Raw genomic sequence first — 19,126 nt, 5'->3', positions numbered from 1 at the left:
AATATGATAAGAATACTCCCTATAATCATTTAAAACTCAACTAAAGTCCTACCTACTCAGTTGCCAGCTCTGTACATGTGATGTTCCTGGATAATCTCCAAATGCTTATTGTTACCACTCTTTATGTAGCTGGCCATAATACATCTATTTCTTTGCAATCTGTAACTGTCATCTACCCATCTCCACTACCATCTCTGTCTCCCTTTTACCTGGACCTCCTCAATACTCCTTCATAATTTGTAACCCTCTTCATCCTATAGTCATGTCACTGTCTCTTACTCAATATCTGTTTACAGCTTATTCCATTTGAAAATAGCCAGACTCTTATAAACTTGATAATAACTAATATTTTAAAGTATTCTTGTTTTACCTGACATGTTTTCATTAACTGTCATATGATTACTATACTATAGTATGCATGTTCATTTACTCTTCTATGTATGTACATTTATCATTTTTTCATTAACTGTCATATCATTACTAATTAATCATGTATGCATGTACATTTATTATATAAATCTTGTGTAACTGTCCTACTCATTCTGTAAAATCCTCCCTTCACCTCATCTGAAAATGGGACTTGTGTCCAGTCAGACTTTGCTGGTAAACAAAGGAATAAATAAATACCTGGCATATACAGTGTGGAAGGACTGATCCTTTGAGGGGAATGTCAGAGCCACTTTCCAACACAGGCAGGCACGTTATTTGAATGGACAAAGTTAATACCTGGCAAGGCTTTTCATGCTAAACTTGCTTACACTGCACAATGGCAATATTATCAGTGAAAACATTTGTTGAGTTGGGCCTTGTGGCAGTGCTTCTGCAGTTTTGGAGTTGCGGCTGGACCTAGTGACCACAAGTTCAGAAAGGAAAGAAAAAAAAAAAGAGAGAAAAATCTGCACTAAACAGTAATATTATATGGAGGCACTGAATTTATCCTTATTCCTAGAGATGGAGAAAGGACCGACCGTAGTCAGTCAGAGCAAGAGATTATGCGGTATTAATGAATGTAAGGTCAGAATATTAGCAGGAGGTACACTGTTAGAGAACCACAGTAACAGAGTGCGTAGAGCTGTATAGAGACAATTAGCAGAAGACAGCACTACACTAATAAGCGCAATATAAAACCAATATAAAACCATCACTTAGTAAACATGCAGTGAATTAATCAGTGCATTAGAAGAATGACATTTATGCAAATATTGCACACTGCCGAGGTATTTTCATTATTCTAGACAGTCTTAGAACAAATAGAAATGTAATAACATATTGCACATACCTGCTCTGTGAAGGAAGATAGTGACTGAGTGGAAGAGGAGACAATAGTGAGGAGATATTTAGCAATACAATCTACTACAGTGACCCTTCCACCCCCCCAGATCAATTATTACCAAGAGCAATCAGTTTTAGCCCGGACAAAGTGATTAACAAGAGGAACTAAGTAGAACAGGTTTTCTTTCATTTACTGAATGCCGAAATCAGGAAGCTACTGTGACTAGGTAACTGGTATATACAGTGTAATCAACAGGTCAAGAGAAATGGCAGTGGCCATCATAATAAGTGGTCCTTTAATGCAAGGACTATTTCATTGTGGGGAATGTCACAGCCACTTTCTAGCGTAAGGCAGGCATGCATTTCAAACATTAAAGTTAATACACAACAAGATTCTTTATCTTAAACTGCTTACACTGCACAATAACGTTCTCAGTGAAAACTTTCACGGAGTTAGGCTCTAGGGCAGAGCTCCTGCCTTTGTAAAAAGGCAGTGGTTGTAAATGGACCTCTGTGGCCAGTCTATCTAACCACCTACCTACCTAAATAAATAATGCATTTAAAAAGGTGCCTCATGAAATACAAGTGTTACATCATGATTTCCAGATGTGTCAGTACCACTTATGCTTCCATCTAGTCTTGCTTTATCCTTTTATGAAGTAAAAGTAAGCATACATTGCTTTGCAATTAAGACAGTCTGTTTTTCTTTCAGATTCCTATTTATTCTTCTGGGGCCCAAAGGCAAGTCCAAGTCATATCATGAAATTGGAAGAGCCATTGCTACTTTAATGTCTGATGAGGTAAGGAAATTCATTTTATTTTTTGACAAATATTTCAAAGTTAGTATTAGGTAACTATTGCAGAATAATAATACTCTGTGAGTTTTGTACTTTAGAGAAGTAGGCATGTAAAGATAACAACAGGTAATGAGGATTAGAATGTTCTGGCTGTTTTGGGTAAGATGAAAACTCCAAAATTTACTCAAATAGGTTCATGGGTAAGTACTAGGCTAGCTGCCCTTGTGGACTATTTTAAGCCTAGTCAGTTTCCCTTTTTCTGCTCAAAATAACCTTTCCCATTTGATTATAGATTTACCTTACCCATCCCATTGTCAGTACTTATATATTACCCCTAATGAGAATAATTGAGATCATACCATAGATAATTTGAGGGAACACATGCATGGGATAAAGCATTTTGGAGCTGCCTCTGTCCATTAGTAGTAAAGGGAGCTGTCCTGGAGTAAATTATCTGTTTCCCATCTGTACATCTAAGTTATGCTTGAAGATGAACTGGGATGAATTTTGTTTTATGAGTCTTTTCCATAGCAGTGGTATCCTCTGCAAAATATACCTGTCCCTCCAAATAGTTCTGTTGATGTTGCAGAAGTGGTTTAGATTCCTAGACCGAGTACTTATGATGCCATTTAATTTCCTGATGTGCAGTAAATCCATCAGTAATGGGACAGAGAGTGCCTTGTATGCCGGACATGTCACCTGTAGGATACTGAGTATAGGAACAGGGTTTTGAGTCGGTCCACGTAGGACATGTTGATTAGACCTTGAATCCTTTCAATAAGGTATCACTGTGGGTGTTCCAGTTTTTGCATGTGTTTTGACAGATACATGGCAAAGGCGGCATTATATTCAATGATTGGTCTAATGAGAGCTAATTAAAAGGAGGGCAGTGACATCCATAGATTTAGACACAATCCCTTTGTTTATAAGCTATGCAGTATAGAAGGCCTTTCTTACAATAGGTACATGTTGGTCAAAAGTTAGGTCACTGTCCACATAAGTTCCCAATTCCCAAAGAACTGGGTCAACTCTTAGGGATGTGTTGTCAGTGTGGTAGTTTCCTGGGTTAGATGACTTGTCAAAGGATTTTTTGGTATTTAGTTTCTGTCCATGATGTTGACACCATTTATTTATTTGAGACAAACCTTCCTGCAGAATGTCTAAGTCATTTGGAGATTCAGTGACTGCTCCTAGCTTGCAGTCATCTGCAAACTTAGTCAGCCAGAGCTCATTCGTATTGGCATTTACTTCAGAAAAGTAGATGCCAAACAGGAGAGGTCCCACTACAAAAGCCCTGGTGGATTCCATTGGTGACTAGTATCTTTGTGGAAAAACCAAGTAGCGTACACGAGACAGGATCACCAAAAAGTTATTTGATTAAACGCACTTTATTGAAATCAAGCATTTTCACCTCTGCCCCTGCAGAAGCTTCTTCAAAATACAAAAAGAAAGCGCCAACATTTTCAAAATTTAAACCCTTGCTAAGCAACATGATGTCACTTCCTTAGATACATGTATCTTGGTTCAGTGACCATGTAAAAAGTATAACCATATGAAAACAGTCATACCCGAGGCGAAAACGCTTGATTTCAATAAAGTGCGTTTAATCAAATAACTTTTTGGTGATCCTGTCTCGTGTACGCTACTTGGTTTTTTCAACAGTATCTTTGTGGAGGTAACTTCCCCTATTTTGATTATTTGTGTTCTATCTGGGAGCCAGTTGGCAGTGCAGCAGGTGACATGGAAGTTTATTCCCAGTTTATGTAGCTTCTCTACTGTGCTTGGGTGTGGAACTGTGTCAAAATCTTTGGCCAGGTGATTGTATGCTATGCATACCATTTTGCCTTCATATATTGCTTTGGAGACTCTTTCAATAAAATCTACTAGGTTGAGTAAGCATGACCACATCTTGATCAGTCCAAATTGAGATGACTCCAGTGTTTGGAGGATCCCTATGTCCCGATTAATTCCAGGATAAGTCTTTCCATGGCTTTGCATATGAGTCTGGTCATATTTATGGGTCTATAAATGTATGGGTCTGTGGAGGTCTTCCCTAATGCAGGGGAATGACTGTATCTCTTCTCAATTCACTTGGTACAAAACCTGTATGAAGGCTGAAACTGAATAGTGTAGTTAGGGGTGTGGCTAAGTCACTCTTCATGCTATTTAAGAAGCATTCAGGGATATTGTCAGGATCTATTGATGCAATATTTTTTATTTATTTATTTATTATTTATTTACATTTGTTAACCGGGCTAGTCCAACTGGATGCAAGTCCATTTTCAGTGGAGGCCCGAGGAGAAAAGCTCCACTATCTACTACATGGTAATAATTTTAAAAAAATTAACAATGGTTGAAAAATCAAAAGAAGGATATAAGTAACAAGTCAGGAGGACAGTAATAACAATTTCAGAAAGTTACAAAAAAGGAGGGATAGAGAGACAAGGAAAAAGTTTAAGTATGGTAAGGGAAGAAAAGGGAGAGAAGAATTTAGTTCTTTTTTAAGAAAAGTTAAGAAGAGTGTTATTTGAGAAATATAGTTAACTAGTTAAGATAATAAACTTTCAGGTCAAAGGGAAAACAAATATTTTAGATTGAAGAAATAGATGTAGGAAAAAGTATGAGAGATGAAGGGGAGAATAGGAGATGTGAGATGAGCTAGCTCAACTAGGATTGATACAAGAGCAAAGCCAGTGTTTAGTAAGAAAGAGTTTTAGTTTAGTCTTAAATAGTGAAGTGGAGGTCTGGACTAAAATGTCAAGAGGAAGTTGGTTCCAGATTTTACCAACTGAGTTGGAGAATATGGAGTCACCTGCTGTATTCTTTGCAAGAGATGTTTGAATCAGTATTTTATTGGAAGAGCGTAAGGTTTTTAAGTTGTTGTAGGGTTTTATAAGGGTGGAGAGCATGGGTATGTTTTCAGGATGGTAAAGAGCTTTGTGGGAAATTGTAAGCTGATAGTACTGTATTAGGTGAGGTAATTCAAGCCATCCTAGGTTGGAGAGGTTCAGGCAGTGATGTGTTTTATATGGAGAGGCAGTGGCAAATCTCGCAATGTTGTGGTAGGCTGTAGTGAGCTTATTAATGTTATGTTTAGATAGATTAGTATAGATGGGGGAGGCATATAGTAGAGTGGAGATAAGATGCGTTTTTGCTATGGTAGTTCTTGCTTCAGGGGTTAGGAAAGTTTTAATTCTGTAAAGAGAACCTAGTTTTCTATTGGTTGATTTTATGGTGGAGTTGATGTGAAAATCAAATTTTAGAAGGTTGTCAATTGTAATACCCAATAGTTTGGTAGTTTGGTCAGGAGAGATAAGGGTGCCATTGTTAGATTTAATTGTGAGATTAATAGAGGGGGACAGGTTTTGATAGCACTTTTAGGACTTGGACTTGTGTGATAGCTGGAGGTGAGCCAATTTCAGGTATATCTTGATGGCCAGGTAGAGGGGAGAAAGAGATAAAGTTTACTCTAGATTTATTAGCCAGTAGATTAGCTATATCTTCAATCTCAGCATAGGTAACATAGATCACAATCAGCTCAGTGCATTGCTGCTTTGTGCTTTTGAGATTACGAACATTAGTATTCAATGCCCAATGATTGTCTTTGGCATGGGTAGCTATTTTAGCCTCAAAATTGACTTTGGTTGATTTTTATTAAGCTCCCAAGTTGTTTATTTTAGTACCAAGGGCTGTAACATTTCTGGAATTGCTTTTCTTACTTTTGCTCACAATTCTGTTCCTTTTATTATAAAGCTTGCTGATGTTATGGCTCCACAATGTGGGATTGTTTCTGGAATTTGCCATGCACTTGTTCCTTCTGGGTACAGCTTATAGGTTCATAGGTTCATAGGTTGGTACTAGGCTTTTGGCCCTAGGGCCTATACAAGCCTAGCCATAACAATTCCCTGGATATTTCTTCCCGCAATATTTAATTCCCTGGACCCCTGTCTAGCAGGGCGACTGACGTGATCCCAGGGGTGAATTTCCTATCTCCCATCCAATCGTCAAGGTTCCTTTTGAAGAAGGCCAAGGAGGCGCTCTGCTTGACATGTATGGGCAGTCTATTCTAGAATATGGGGAGTCTCTGGGTCAGGAACCTATCCCTCCAGCATGTTTTGTTCAATGTGATGACAAGGTTTAGATCCCTGGAGCGTGTGGCTCTGAGGGATTGGAATTTCTTTAAGTGGAGCATGTCCAACAGCTCAGGGTTTGACATGGCCTTGTATGTTAAGCAGAGATTGCCTCTGAGTAGACAATATGCCACAGAGTATAGCTGGAGTTTCTTTAGATGGTCAGCATAGGACATCTGCTTTAGGTCTGTGATTATTTTGGTGAGGTATTTCTGTGGCCTTTCCAGCTTTTGCAGATGTCTTGTGAGGTACATACCAAATGGGGCATTGTACTCTATAATGGGTCTAATGAAGGATGAGTACAGTGGGACAATGACCTCCTTTTGTCTGGATGAAAAGCCCTTAGTGATGAGTGTGCCACATAGAAGGATTTCCTGACTGTTGTGGCGATGTGGTTATCGAAGGTGAGACCACTGTCCACCTGTTTCCCTAAGTCTCTCATCACACTTTCAGTGTTTAGTGTACTGCCACCTATGTGGTAATTCATGGGTACATGGTTTTTCCAAAAGGGGATAACTATACATTTCTTGACATTAAGCTTGAGCCCATGGCTCTGGCACCAAGCATCTGTTTCTGTAAGGCCCTTTTGTGGAATATCCACATAATTTAGGTATTCAATAATGGCTCCCAGTTTGCAGTCATCTGTGAACCTTGTCAGCCAGAGTCCCTTAGTGTTGGCCTGTACTTCAGAGAAGTAGATGCCAAGCAAGAGTGGTCCCATGACTGAACCCTGAGGTACTCTACTTGTCACTTGTCTGGAGATGGATTTGGAGTCTGGGTTCTGTCAGTAAGCCAGTTGGCAAACGATCGAGTGACGTAGGGATTTATGCCCAGCTTAGTAAGTTTATCCATGGTTTATCCAGATAGACTGTGTGGACTACCTTACCCTTGTCCACAGCTCTGTAAACTGATTCGAAGAAGTCAATCAGATTCAGGAGACAAGATCGGCACTTCATGAACCCAAACTGGGTGGGGTCCAGTGTTTGAAGGTTGCCAGTGTCTTTGTTTATAAGTTCCATGATAATGCGTTCCAATCCCTTGCAGATCAGGCTCATCAGACTGATGGGACAGTAGTCCCCAGGATCCAAGGTGGATCCCCCTTGTAGAGTGGGATAACTGCAACTGCATGCCACTCAGTGGGCATGAAGCCTGAGGTGAGGCTATGATTAAACATGACACTCAGGTGAGGTGCCAGTTAATTTTGTAGTTCATATAGTACACAGCCCAGGATGTCATCTGGTCCCATGGATGCTGTATTCTTAGCTTTGGAGAGTGCGGTTTCTACCTGTGTGGCCATGATTACCAGATTTTGGCAGTCTTTTGGTATTGAGATGGTCCCTTTAGGGGGTGAGAGGGGGGATGAAGTTGGCACTAAATCGATCTGCCAGGACATTGGAAATATCCTTAGGATCAGTATATTTAGTGCCATTCTGTTGTAGCTCAGAGTAGATCTGAGCATTGCCATTTAGATTCTTGACATAACTATAGAATGCCTTGTGGTTGTCTTTGGAATCTTTGGCAATTTTATTTTCATAACTAGATTTGGAGGATTTTATGAGGGATCTCAGCTTCTTACTGAGGCTGGTAAGGGAGTTTTTCGCATCCTGGGATTTTCCTCTTTTTTGCAACAGTTTCTTCTTTCTGTTGTTTAGTTTGTTTATGGCAGGGTACCACCAAATTGGCTTCCTTTTTTTGGAGGAGAGCATCTTGGTTCTATTTAGAGTGGCATGATTCATGCATGAGTGGATGTGCTCATACAGTGCCTTAGTGTAGGATTCAGCAGTCACACTTTTAGCTCCTATCTGCATGGGTGTCATGAAGTGTGCCACTTCTGACTTGAGTAGCATGAAGTTGGCTTTGGAGAAGTTGTTTTACAGAGGTTTCCTTACTGGGGGGGTGGGGGTGGGATGTGGATGTCAAGGGTGATTTGCTTATGGTCAGACCTGACTAATGAAGGGGTGACCACTGGTGTGGAGCATCTATCTCCCATGTTGGTAAAGACCAGGTCTAGGATATTGGAGCCCCTGGTGGGACAATGGATTAGTTGATCCAGGGCGTTGGAATTTATGAATTCCAAGGACCGTTGGGAAAAGGTGTTGGTACCTGAATAGTTTTCCCAGTTAATGGCAGGGTAGTTGAAATCACCAAGTATTAAGGTGTTTGGTTATATCTTAATATTTTCCAGTATGTTTAGAAAGGTGTAGTGAGAATCTTGGGGCATGGTGGGGGATCTGTAGTGAGCTACAATTTGGATTGTAGTCTTACCAAGTGTTAGTTGCACCTGGAGAATTTCAGATGCATTGTGTTGGGTAACTAGCCTGGAGGTGTGAATATCCTTGGTGAATATGGACACTCCTCCACCTTTAGTGTTTCGGTCTTGGTTTGGTGGCCGAAAAGTGTGGTAAGAGTTATAGCCTGGTATTTCAGGGGTGCTCTCTGGAGCCTTGAACCAGGTCTCAGTTACTGCACAGATATCAATGTTCTCCATTTTTAGGAGTGCCTCAAGAGAGTGCATTTTGAGGTTTAGACTTCTAGCATTGAGTAGCATTACCTTCATATTTTGCATGCTTGTATTTGTTATGGTGGTGGTTTTGTCCTTTGAACCTTGCCTAAAAAAGGCACTATAGGAGTGGCAAGAACTTTAGCCAGTAACCTGAATCCTAGGGGTGACAGGTGCAGACCATCTGTGGCAAAGCATCGTGGTTTGTTGATCATGTCGTCCCAGGCAGACAGATACTGGATCCCCTTTGAATGACATCAGAAGCTCAGCCAATTGTTGAAGTCAATCATTTTGTCCTTATACTGTGGCATCATTCTGGGCAAAGGCAAGATGCTACTCAGGGCTAGGGTCATACCTGCCTGGGCCACATGATCCGAGAGTTCTTCCATGTCTCTTTTCATGTAGTCCAGGGAGGTACGTCTCAAGTCATTCATGCCAACATGGACAATGACAGAGTCATATTTGTACTTGTTGTGGAGTGAATTGAGTGCATGCATTATTGGTGGATCCTAGCACCCAATAAGCAGCTGATTGTAATTTTCTCCTTGTTCAGCCTGGTGAGTGGGACATCAGTATGCCTGACTATAGAGTCACCTATGACTAAAGTGTTGGGTACATTGTCTTGCCTTAGGGGCTGTTGGGTGGCAGACTGGTGTTGTGAGCTATGTGTCACTTTGGTTGTGACTGGTGTTTGTTTGCATTTCAGCTTCGGAGGTCCTTGTTGCTTGGGCAGGTTAATGTTAAGGGCCTATGCATATGTGGGTTTAGTGTTGCTGTGTTTGGGTGTTGATGGTGTGGGTTTTGAAGAGCTGTGTGTTGCTTGAGGTGTAGTGCAGGTGTTAACCTTCTCCTCTTGATTGTCTAGCACAATATTGGCTGGAGAGAGCTTTGCTTCCAGTTTGGCTATGTAAGTGCATCTCTCATAGGTTGTAGTGTTGGGTGGTAGGAGTAGTGGGTTGTCTGTGTACATAAGGCAGTTGCTGCATTGCCCCAGTATGCCCAGATTCACCGGGTGGACAGGAGAAATCACTGGATGCTGACCCTTGGACATGCCTGTTTAGGTGCTTTTTTTGTAAAGTATAAAAACTGTTTTTCCTTACTTTTGTAAGGTACTTTGCAATTATAGGCTATTTAGTGCCAACGATTAATTTCTCCTTATCAACAAGGAGAGTTGAGTGCTTGTATCAGTTTAAGGCTTCCTAGTGCTTTCCAGCAGGTTCTAGAACAAGTGCTAGTCACGGGTGCTCAGATTTTAGTGCTATTGCTGAGTAACCAGCTAGTTCTAAGGGAAAATTTGAAGAGCAGACTTTCTGGCACCTGGATTAGTTTAACCGTAGCCCCATGGTGCTGCATGATGCGGAAATTGCTCAAACACACGTGTTTTTAAGCCAGAAAGTTGAAAGGGATAGAAATCAGCCCAAAATGGCTAATAAAATTACAATTTCAGAGCTGGTAACCACACCTCTAGCGTTAGATAGGCAGTACAATGCTCACGACTCCCACTGGTAAGCAGTAGGACCTCCCTCTACCACAGCAAGGTCTGGATAGCTCTGAACACAGAAAATAAAGTCCTGAAACCAGCAAAGCCTGGGATCTGGATTATACTAGCTAGGAAAGGCGGGAAATGAGCAAACAAGATAGTATTTTTTTTGTTTTTTGGTTAAAACTGGCTAAACAATGCAATAATACAGTAGATAAACGCAGAAAACGCTAACACACGTGAGTGTGTTGCTCTAAACAGTGAATGCAATTAAAACTCTACAAAATTAGCAATTTAAAACTTTTTAAATGAAGCAAGGCAAGGCAAGTGCACAAATGAAAAACGATTTAAAAGGCAGTAATACAGTAGAATAAGTAGCTAGTCTACATGTACAGAAAAGTCTATATATATAAAAAAGCATCTAAAACACGCTAAAACAATTCAGATGCAGTGCAACCTAGAGCACTTGATTTGTAGCAATATTAAGCCAAATACAGTTTTAATAAATGCACTAAAATATACTCTATATTTCCAAAATGTTTGAAAAGCACAGTCAAAACACAAGGAGATTCAGGCAATTTTTTTTTTTTTTTTGAAGAAAGGGAGAAAGGAGGAACAGAAGAAAAGAAACTAAGTGGGTTGGCCTTCTCAGATGTTCTCTCTGTATTAGGTAGAATGAGCTAATGACACTATACTGGGAGGAGTGTCCAAGATCAAATTTAGAGTAGGGGCGGGCAGCTGCAAGGCCAGCAGGTATAAAGACAAGGTGCCAGTAGGGAGGGTCAGAAGCTATTTTAGGCAGAACACACTGCATAAATGTTTATCACAGCAGAAAACCAGCAGCGAGCCAATAGCTATGAAATACAGTACAAGAATGCAGTATACAATAAAATTGCAAACAAACAGGCTACTTATTGATGTATATCACAGATCAGATCCTCCTCCTCAGATAGCTCAGTGTGTAATGGCTGAAACACTCAAGTTAACTTCTTAAGTAACAGAAAGTTGAAACCTGAAACAATGTTAAAAAAAGCTCAAAAGAACCAATGAGGTGCTTTCTCCAAGCCGTAGACCTGGCACCCCAACTAGGCAATGACCATAAACACTAAACTCTCACTGAAGTGGGGGAGGGTCTTTGCTAACTAAGATGGCCTGGACAATGAGCTCAGAAAACAACCTCTAACAAACAACTAGGCCCACAACACACTCAGGAATATGGATAATATTACAACTACTACCTAAACTATTTTAGGCAGAACACACTACAGAAATGTTTATCACAGCAGAAAACCAGCAATCAGCCAATAGCTATGAAATACAGTACAAGTATGCAGTATACAATAAAATTGCTGTAAATATCTAGAATAAGTAATAACTACTACAAGTAAGCAAAAAAACAGGCTACTTATTTCTGTATATCACAGATCAGGTGCTCCTCCTCAGACAGCTCTGTGTGTAATGGCTGAAACACTCAAGTTAACTTCTTAAGTAACAGAAAGTTGAAACCTGAAACAACTTTAAAAAAAAGCTCAAAGGAACCAATGAGGTGTGTTGGCTGATAATAATAAAAGAGAGTGAATGATCCTATGTGTGCTCTTATACTGACGTTGTTGGTGTGGAGAGGTCAAGAGAGGTCACATGACCATGTGCTTTATAATAAAGGAGAAAACGAGGGTTGTTCCCCTCTTCTGTTTTTAACCAGATTGATTGCCTTCATGTGTGTTTATTTTCCTCTGTAAATGTATATCTAACCCGACTTTCTTACCCTTAAGATGATACCGCCAACAGGTTATGGGCCCTGGAGGGAAGTAGGAAGCCGATGGCATAGACTATGTTTCGATGGAGATGAGAAGAATTATGAGTTGTGGGAGACAAAGTTTCTGGGACACCTGCATTTGCTAGGGCTGAAAGACGCCATTTGCAAAATGTGCAGCAGGACGCAGAGGACGATGAGAATGAAGAGGAAGGCGACGATGATGCTGAGAAAAATGAGGAGGCACATGCTGAACTAATACAGTTCTTAGGTGACAAACGTATGTCCCTCATCATGAGAGAGGCCGCAGACAATGGTAGAGAAGCGCTTCAGATCCTGAGAGACCATTATGCCGGGAAAGGGAAGCCATGGGTAATTAGCCTATACACCAAATTAACAAGCCTCCAGAAGGCCACCAGTGAAAGTGTCACAGACTATATTATTAGGGCTGAGATGGCCATTACGGCACTTAGAAATGCTGGGAAGAAGCTCAGTGATGGATTACTAATTGCGATGATTCTGAAAGGGCTGCCTGAAACTTTTAAACCATTTGCAGTACACATCATGCAAGACGATGATAAGCTGAGCTTTGGTGAGTTCAAAACAAGGTTGAGAAGCTATGAACATACCAAAAAATTTAATGCCAATGTAAGTAATGATAATGTGATGAATGTAAGTGGCCTTGGGGAAAGAGTAAAAGCAGAGATTATATGCTATAGCTGTGGCCAAAAGGGACACAAGGCACGAGAATGCCGGAGAGAATATAAAGGCCAGAGACAGTGGTGTAGTTTGTGTAAAAACTCTAGGCACAGGGACAGTAACTGTAGACGAAAGAAGAAAGACAATGTGAAACAAGCAACTGACGTGGATGATCACACATTTGTCTTCAGAATAAATGAGCATCAAATTTGTGAATTAAAACAGAAGGGATTAATGGTGGACACTGGCACCATGTCACACATAATTAACAACCTGAAAAAGTTTAAATACTTTGATGCAACTTTCCAACCGGAGGAACACATTGTGGAATTAGCTGATGGAACGGGAACCTGTGGGGCCTCACAGAAGAGAGGTAATGCAGAGGTATGGCTGATAAACACAGAGGGGAGCAAAGTAAAGGTGATGATGACTTGGGCGCTGTATATCCCGACATATCCACAAAGCATTTTTTCAGCAGCAATGTCCAAAGGGGCCTCATACAACTTTAAACAAGGCCGGGACTAACTCATCTATAAAAACAGCACCAGGTTTGACATTGAGTGTGATGGACTCCATTATTTAGACACATATGATGAAGAAAGCGATAGTGAGATACATTATGTTGTATCTCAGAGCTGTTATGACATTCGGGCATGGCATAAAATGCTTGGTCACTGTAATTTTGAAGATGTGTCAAAATTAGAAAAAGTGGTAAAAGGAATGAAAATTAAAGGTAATGGTGAGAGACCTAACCTAGATTGGGAAACCTGTATGCAAGGGAAATTTGTACAGGGCAGAAGCAGAGAACCAGATGCAAGAGCAAAAGTTGTGTTTGAACTAGTCCATACTGATTTGGCAGGCCCAATTGAGCCAGTAGCAAAAGATGGCTTTAAGTACACTTTAGCATTTACTGATGACTACTCGGGTGTAATATTTGTCTACTTTCTGAAGGCCAAGAGTGATACAGTCAAGGTGACTGAAAAGTTTATTGCAGATTCAGCCCCTTATGGGAAGGTAAAGTGTATCATATCAGATAATGGCACTGAGTTCATGTCGAAAGACTTTCAGTCACTATTGAGTAAAAATGTTATAAGACACGAAACATCCGCACCTTACTCACCCCATCAGAATGGGGCAGCAGAGAGAAACTGGAGAACACTGTTCAAAATGGTAAGGTGTATGTTGATAGTGATTTACCTAAAGAGTTGTGGATATATACAGTAATGACTGCTGCCTTTATTCGCAACAGATGTTATGATAGGCATGTGGGGCTGACCCCATTCTTCATGCTAACAGGGAAGAAACCTGATCTTTCAAGGATGAGAGAATTTGGATTAGTGTGTTATGCATAGAGACAAGACATGGCGGCGAAAGCCAACACATTCCGGCTAGGCTTATAAATGCCTTCGGGCAGATAGCCTAGTACTTACCTATGAACCTATAAAAAGAAGTTAGACCCAAGATGTGATAAGGGGATTTTTGTCGGATATGATAAAAACACCCCATCATATCTGGTCTATTATCCTGACACAAGAAGGGTCCTTAGACACAGGTTAGTCAAGTTATTTACTAAGAATGTAGATGAATGCCAGATTCAGACAGACCCAGAAGTGATGGATGAAGATTTTAGTACCAGAAGAAGTGTGCATGTTAAGTCAGAATCAAAAGCTAACAGTCAAGGCACAAAAATAAGGCAAGAAGAGGAAAGGCAGGATACACACTACTCTAAAAGAGAGAGAAAAAAACCACCTTGCATACTTGAAGGACTATGAGTGGAAAGTTGAAAACGATGATTATGTGACAGTTAATGTTGACTATTGTTACCGACTAATATGCAACACACCGCAGAGCTTTAAAGAAGCCATGACTTCATCTAACTCGGAAAAGTGGGTCAAAGCTATGAAGGAGGAACTTAAGTCTTTAAAGGAAAACAACATATTTACACTCACCACACTGCCGGAAGATAAAAATGCAGTGGGGCGTAGTTGGGTTTTCACTGTAAAAGACAATGCAGATAATACTGAGACTTACAAAGCTAGATATGTAGCTAAAGGCTACAGTCAAGTCACTGGTATAGATTATAAAGAAACATTTACACCAACTGTGAGTATGACATCTTTACGAAGCCTAATGCAGATGGCAGCTCAGTATGATTTAGAATTGCACCAGATGGATGTAAAACGGCTTATTTACATGCGTCTATTGACTGTGAGATCTATATAGAGCAACCTGAAGGTTTTGAAAAGAAATCAAATGATGAAAAATTGGTTTGTAAACTGAATAAGTCATTGTATGGATTGAAACAATCAGGGTGTAACTGGAACAAAATGTTGCACGATTATCTTTGTGAAAATAGTTTTATTCAAAACCCCGCAGACCATTGTGTATACACCAGACAAGCTGAAAATGAGAAAACAGTTCTAATTATATGGGTTGGCGATCTCATTATAGCAGCTAGTGACAATGAATCACTAAACAATGTAAAAGAAATGCTCAAAGCTAAATTTAAAATGAAAGATCTGGGAAAGCTAAGACATTTTCTAGGCATTGAGTTTACCCAGAATAGTGGTGAAGTAAAGATGAACCGAAAGAGGTACATCACAAAAATTCTTGAGAAATTTGGTATGTCTAATTGTAAAGTAAGAAGTACCTCTTCTGAACAAAAAACAAACTTTGAATGTGACAGTGAATCTACAGATCCAAGAAAATATCATGAGCTTGTGAGTAGTTTGATATATGTTATGACAAGCACGAGACCTGATCTTAGCTGGATTGTAAGTAAACTTTCACAATATTTGTCACAACCAAGTGAATCTCATTTAACACTAGCCAAACGTGTTAAGATACTTAAAAGGTATATTGGACAGAGAGCTGTGTTACAAGAAAAGTGAAGGGAAACTTCAGCTTGTAGCATACAGTGATGCAGATTGGGCAACAGATCAAAACGATAGACGTAGTACAACAGGTTATTGCTTTAGCCTCAATAGAGAAGGGCCTATTATTTCTTGGAAATCAAAGAACCAACAAACTGTAGGTTTATCTACGTGTGAGGCAGAGTACATGGCATTGGCAGTAACAACACAGGAGAGTTTTTACCTTGTGCAGCTGTTGAGTGGAATGGATGGAGAGTGCAAGTATGTGCCAGTAACAATATTTGAGGACAATCAAGGAGCATTCGCTTTGTCAAAGAATCCAGTAAGCCAACAGAGATGTAAACATGTTGACATTAAGTATCATTTTATCAGGTCAGCACTTAATGATGACAAAATAAGCATTGAATATTGCCCAACAACGGACATGGTTGCAGATGTCTTTACTAAATCTTATACAAAGTCGAAGATTGAAAAGTTCATGCATTACGTATTTGGAATGTGAAGGAAAAGTTATCCAAACATATGTTCTTAAAATATATTTATATACAGCGCAAGAGCAAGTGGAGGTGTTGGCTGATAATAATAAAAGAGAGTGAATGATCGTATGTGTGCTCTTACACTGACTTCGTTGGTGTGGAAAGGTCAAGAGAGGTCACATGACCATATGTTTTATAATAAAGGAGGAAGCAAGGGTTGTTCCCCTCTTCCATTTTTAACCAGATTGCCTTCACGTGTGTTTATTTTCCTCTGTAAATGTATGTCTAACGCGACTTTCTTACCCTTAAGATGATACAGCCAATAAGGTGCTTTCTCCAAGCCGTAGACCTGCAACCCAACTAGACAATGACCATAAACACTAAACTCTCACTGAAGTGAGGGATGGTCTTTGCTAACTAAGATGTCCTGGACAATGAGCTCAGAAAACAGCTTCTAACAAACAGCTAGGCCCACAACACAATCAGGAATATGGAGAATATTACAGCTACTACCTAAAGTATTTTAGGCAGAACACACTACAGAAATGTTTATCACAGCAGAAAACCAGCAGTGAGCCAACAGCTATGAAATACAGTACAAGTATGCAGTATACAATAAAATTGCTATAACTATCTAGAATAAGCAATAACTACTACAAATAAGCAAAAAACAGGCTACTTATTGTTGTATATCACAGATCAGGTGCTCCTCCTCAGTTAGCTCTGCATGCAGTCTTTAAATGCTAGTATAGTGTGGTGGTGTATATTTCTGAGTATTCAGTAGAGTTAACTGGGTTTGGTGGGGATTTGAGGCTTGCCAATGTATAGTTTAGGAGTAGGTAGTTTGTCTTGAAATCTCTAAAGGTACCTTGGGTGAAAGGGATCTCTGGTTTCAGTTTAATTTTGTTTGCTTTATTGCTTTTGACCGCTTTATGGAAAGGCAAATGTAGCTCAGTCTCCACAGCTAAAGACCACGAATCCATCAGTTACAAAAGACACTTTATTAACAATAATAAATCACTGTGTTAGCACTTTTGTTTAAAACCATGTTAAACTTCATCAGACATTTGTCAGAAAAAATGGACCTGGTGGAAATGGTGGATTTGTGGTCTTTAGCTGTGGAGACTGAGCTACATTTGTCTTTCTTATTTTATTTAGTTCATAGGTAGGTACTAGGCTATTTGCCTTAGGGCCTATATAAGCTCAGCCAAAAAGGTACCCTGGCTTTTGCCACCCAAGAAAATTATTTCCCTGTGCCCCTGTCGAGCAGAACCACAGAAGTGATCCCCGAGGTGAATTTTCTATTTCCCATCCAATCATCAAGATTTTTCTTGAAGAGTGCTAATGAGGAGCTCTGTTTGACATAGATAGGTAGTCTGTTCCAGAGTATGGGAAGTATCTGGGACAGGAATCTATCCCTCCAGCATGTTCTGTTTATTGTGGTGACAAGGTTTAGGTCCCTATAGCATGTAGTTCTGAAGGACTGGGATTTCTTTAAATGGAGCATGTCCAATAGCTCTGTGTTTGACATAGCTTTGTATGTTAGGCAGAGATCACCTCTGAGTAGGCGATATGCGACGGAGTAAAGCTGGAGTTGTTTGAGATGGTCTGCGTAGGGCATCTGTTTGAGGCTGGTAAATCTCTTTGTGAGGTATTTCTGTGGCCTCTCCAGTTGTGGTAGATGTCTTGTGAGGTACGTACCAAAAGGAGCGCTGTACTCTATAATGGGTCTAATGATTGATGAGTAGAGGGGAACAATGACCTATTTTTTTCTGGATGAGAAACCTTTTGTGATGAGGTGTGCCACGTAGAAGGATTTCCTGACCGCTGTGGCAATGTGATTATCAAAGGAGAGACTACTGTCCACCTGTGTCCCAAGGTGTCTTATCACACTTTTGGTGTTAAGTAGACTACAACCTATGTGGTAGTTCATGGGTAAAGAGTTTTTTCCATAGGGGATGACAATGCACTTTTTGGCATTGAGCTTCGGGCCATGGCTTTGACACCAGGCATCTGTCTCAGTGAGGCCCTTTTGTAGGATGTCCACATCGTTAGGAGTTTTGATTATGGCTCCCAGTTTGCAGTCATCTGCAAACTTCATTAGCCAAAGACCTTCTGTGTTAGCCTGTACTTCAGAGAAGTATATACCAAACAGAGGTGGACCCAGGACTGAACCCTGTGGTACTCCACTTGTCATTGGTCTGAAGTCGGATTTGGAGTCTGCTACTTTTACAGTGTGGGTTCTGTCCATGAGCCAGTTGGCAACCCATCTTGTGACATAGGGATTTATACCTACTTTAGTGAGTTTATCTATAATTCCAGAGTGGGGGATGGTGTCAAAAGTCTTGGCGAGATCTAGATAGGCTGTGTGAACCACCTTACCCTCATCTATGGCTTTGGTGACTGCTTCAAAGAAGTTTATCAGGTTTCGGAGACATGATCTGCCTTCTATAAACCTGAACAGGGTGGGGTCCAGAGTTTGGAGATTATCAATTTCTTTGTTTATGAGTTCCATGTTGATACGTTCCATGGCCTTGTAGACCAGGCTCGTCAGGCTAATGGGGCAGTAGTTCTCGAGGTCCATCATGGCTCCCCCTTTGTGGAGTGGGATAACTATTGTGGTGCACCATTCAGAGGGCACAAAGCCTGAGGGGAGGCTATGATTGAACATGGTACTTAGGTGGGGTGCCAGTTCTTTCTGTAGTTCATGTAGAACACAGCCTGGGATGTTGTCAGGTCCCATGGATGCTGTGTTCTTGGCTTTGGAGAGTGTGTTTTTTATCTGTGCAGCCATGATTACAGGAACTTTGCATTCTTCCGGTATAGAGATCGGCCCTCTAGGGGGTGAGAGGGGGGTAAAGTTAGCGCTGAGCCTATCTGCCAGGTTATTGGCAATATCAGTTGGTTCTGTATATTCAGTGCTATTGTGCTGTAACTCAAAGCAAATCTGGATGTTGCCATTGAGATTCTTGACATAGCTATAGAATGCTTTGTGGTTGTCTTTAGAGTCGGTGTCAATTTTGTTTTGTAATTAGCTTTGGAGGATTTTGTGAGGGATCTCAGCTTTTTACTGAGGCTGACCAGGGAGCTCCTCCAGTCATGGGATTTTACTCTTTTTTGCAACAGTTTCTTTCTTCTGTTGTAAA

The 19,126-nt window shown here is 40.4% G+C and overlaps 1 protein-coding gene across 2 annotated transcripts in view; it reads left to right on the top strand.

Annotated features, from left to right (window-relative positions):
- Positions 1–19,126, top strand: part of SLC4A4 (solute carrier family 4 member 4) — a 1,959,050-nt gene that overhangs the window by 1,324,304 nt on the left and 615,620 nt on the right. For both annotated transcript variants that reach the window (XM_044061142.1, XM_044061141.1), the window contains one exon: positions 1,985–2,072. In XM_044061142.1, the coding sequence (XP_043917077.1) occupies positions 1,985–2,072 (88 nt within the window). The remainder of the gene's footprint in view (positions 1–1,984; positions 2,073–19,126) is intronic.

The sequence above is a fragment of the Protopterus annectens genome, chromosome 2.part0 (assembly GCF_019279795.1).
Source record: "Protopterus annectens isolate FY-2018-M chromosome 2.part0, PAN1.0, whole genome shotgun sequence".
Taxonomy (NCBI): Eukaryota; Metazoa; Chordata; order Ceratodontiformes; family Protopteridae; genus Protopterus; species Protopterus annectens.
The sequence above is the reverse complement of the archived record's forward strand: the minus strand, read 5'-3'. Positions and strand labels throughout refer to the sequence as shown.